Genomic DNA, 2,822 nt, shown 5'->3' with positions numbered 1-2,822 from the left:
AAATATATAATTGATAATTCAATAGTAAGTTATATATAAAAAAGAATGAAAGATATAAAATATGTAAAAAAAAAAAGCTTATTCAGCTTATTCATTGAATACAAAAACACACAAAATAAAAAAAAAACTAAATACTACTCAATAGTTTGTAACTTTGCATGAAATCTTGTTATAAGTCGAATTATTAAAAAAAAAATGTTCCATTTTAATTTTTTTTTATTCTTTTTGACTTTTCATTATGCACTTAACTTTTTCTAACTACCACCATTTGCCACCTAAGGCCCACCTACCCAACAACAATCTTGTGAAGATTATTTCATTGGCTAACCTTTTACACTCGGCTTATCCCCATAACGACCTTCATAACTTTTCATTCACGGGAGCATAAAGACAAGAGAAGATACTAGTTAAAATGACTTATTTTGAATAATTATTCCAAGTTGTATACAATTAATATTTCTAAAATTTCAAATTTTTATATATATGTTCCAATCACCAATCCATCAATATTTAATTTGAAGGAAATTACCTGTAACTAAAATTGAAATCGTTTATATAACAAAAAATGCAACACAAAAATACTTGAATATATCATACTACACATTCTGTAAGTTGTTTATAAAGCTCTCTCAAGTGAGCAAAATCTAGACAAAAACGTTATACACTATTAGCATAAGAGCTAATAGTAAAATCAATCATACTAATGTTTGAATAATACATGATTAAATTAAACAAGTTGACCAATCAATACAATCAGCAAACTGTATTGTTAAAGCTACTGCAAAATATTATGATCCTTTCTTTGCTTACATCTTCAATGCAGCTCTTGCCATGACCAAGGCACCATCAAGACTTTGGTTTCCACCAATAAATCCACACTATTTTGACATTTTACAGCAAAAATAAGAAATTACACACTACACTTTACCGTGATATTATTTTATTTTACTTTATTGTTAAAGCTAAAGAAAGTAAGAAACTATCCTCTTTTGTTGCTTTAACCAAATTAGTGAATTTTCCCCTCTTCTAAAAGAACAATCAAGTTCACTGTTACTTTAGCTAAAGTTGGTTATTATAACCAAGGCAGAGGCAGCAAGAAAAGAGAACCAGTAATGACAATTGATTCAAGCAAATTCTAAAATCACAAAACTAATAAATTGATCAAAACCAATTAATAGAAGTACAGAAGACAAACAAAAGAGGATTATTTAACAGTTATCTCTACCTGATACAAAATGGATGGATCATATGTTATGTTTGGTGTGGCAAATCATTTAGATTTCTTTCCTTGCTTCTTCTTGATGACTTCATCAATGTACATTATACCTTTCCCTTTGTAAACTTCAGGAGGCTTGCAATTGCGCACTGTGGCAGCAAACTGGTGCACCCTTTGCTTGTCAATTCCGGTGCAGCAAACCACATTGTTCTTGAAGCAGAACACACGCACCGCCGGCGGCACCGCCAATTCAACCTCATGGCTGTATCCAAGTTTCAGATACAATAACCGACCTTGAGCTTCCGCTCTAGCTTTGTATCCAACTCCAACAATCTTCAGAAAACGGAAAAACGACGCTTCCATATCTTAATCAACGCCAAAGAATGAATTCTACAAGATCTGATTCAGATTCAATTCAGTGTTCACTACTTATTCATCTTGTTTTCAGATGCTGACTTAAGGTGTTGATTGCCAGCAAAAATTACTAGTGATTTTAACACAAGTCAAGATAAATTTACTCCTTCACAATGTAACGGAAACAAAACAACCCTAAGAAAGATAACAGAGATAACTCTTACTTGAAATGGAACAGGTGGACGGCGACTGGTGGAGGCAGACGGCGACTGGTGGAGGCAGACGGCGACGCCACGGGGAGCAGCGGTGACCGTGAGTACTAAGGAGGTGATTCGCACGGTTGAGGCAACAACCCTACTGATGATCCCCTAATGAGGAGAGCCCGGAGATGGGCTGTATTGGGCCAAGCGTTGGTCCGATTTCAAGTGCCTTGGCCATTTGGGCTGAAAATATAAAAAAAAATGGATGATACGAAATAAGTTAAAAAAAAATACAAGTTTTGTTCATTAATACAAAAAAATAAAATAAATAAAACAAAATTAGTTGGTCTAGTGATTAGCTCATTAGTCTACTTAAGCAAGTATTTGGGGTTTGAATCCCGCCTTATGCATGCAGTAATTTATTAACTGGTGACAAACCTTTAAATGAAGCTCTAATCTATAGTGACGGATTAATTCTTGGATTACTGGATTGAGAAATACCGTAGAAGGATATATATATATATCTCAATAGTTTGTAACTTTGTATGAAATCTCCTTGAGTATGATTTTGGTCCGAAAAACGATTTTAAAATCAAGTTAAACCTTACGTGTGATTTTGTATGAAAAAAAATTGAAAACAAAAATTTTTTTTAATATTTATCTTAAAGACTAAAATCGTACTTAATCCTTAAAAAAATTATATATATTTTTTAAACTTTTTTTTGCCTTTTTATTATGCACCTAACTTTTTTTCAACTACCACCATTTGCCACCTAAGGCCCACCTAACCAACAACAATCTTGTGAAGATTATTTCATTGGTTAACTTTTTAGTTTTTACACTCGGCTTATTATCAATACTTTTGTAACTTATTCGTGGGATCACAAAGCTTTTCCATTTTTATTATATGGGTTTGTTAATATATTCTTTAAAAACACTAGTTAAAATGATTTATTCTGAATTATTTTTTAAAGTTGTATACAATTAAAATTTTAAAATTTAAAAAGTTTTAGTTTTCAAATACGAAGTTGCTATAATTAGTTCCTTAATTA

The 2,822-nt window shown here is 31.7% G+C and overlaps 1 protein-coding gene across 2 annotated transcripts; it reads right to left on the bottom strand.

Moving 5' to 3' along the window:
• Positions 590-2,034, bottom strand: LOC107611831 (60S ribosomal protein L6, mitochondrial-like). Of its 2 annotated transcripts, XM_016313723.2 has the most exons (3): positions 1,795-1,995; positions 1,226-1,606; positions 590-878 (listed from the first exon to the last, which is right to left on the bottom strand). In XM_016313723.2, the coding sequence occupies exon 2, from the start codon at positions 1,577-1,579 to the stop codon at positions 1,271-1,273; it is 309 nt and encodes a 102-aa protein (XP_016169209.1). In that variant the 5' UTR covers positions 1,580-1,606; positions 1,795-1,995; the 3' UTR covers positions 590-878; positions 1,226-1,270. The 2 variants fall into 2 exon arrangements, 1 of the variants encoding a protein (XP_016169209.1); XR_002353169.1 differs by lacking the exon at positions 590-878 and having other exon boundaries at positions 1,088-1,615; positions 1,795-2,034.

The sequence above is a fragment of the Arachis ipaensis genome, chromosome B08, assembly GCF_000816755.2.
Source record: "Arachis ipaensis cultivar K30076 chromosome B08, Araip1.1, whole genome shotgun sequence".
NCBI classification, from domain to species: Eukaryota; Viridiplantae; Streptophyta; class Magnoliopsida; order Fabales; family Fabaceae; genus Arachis; species Arachis ipaensis.
Note: the sequence above shows the minus strand (reverse complement) of the source record. Positions and strands in the feature narration are given on the sequence as shown.

Excerpts from the sequence above, each read along its gene's own strand:
- LOC107611831 (XM_016313723.2), bottom strand. The coding sequence starts at position 1,579 with ATGGAAGCGTCGTTTTTCCGTTTTCTGAAGATTGTTGGAGTTGGATAC.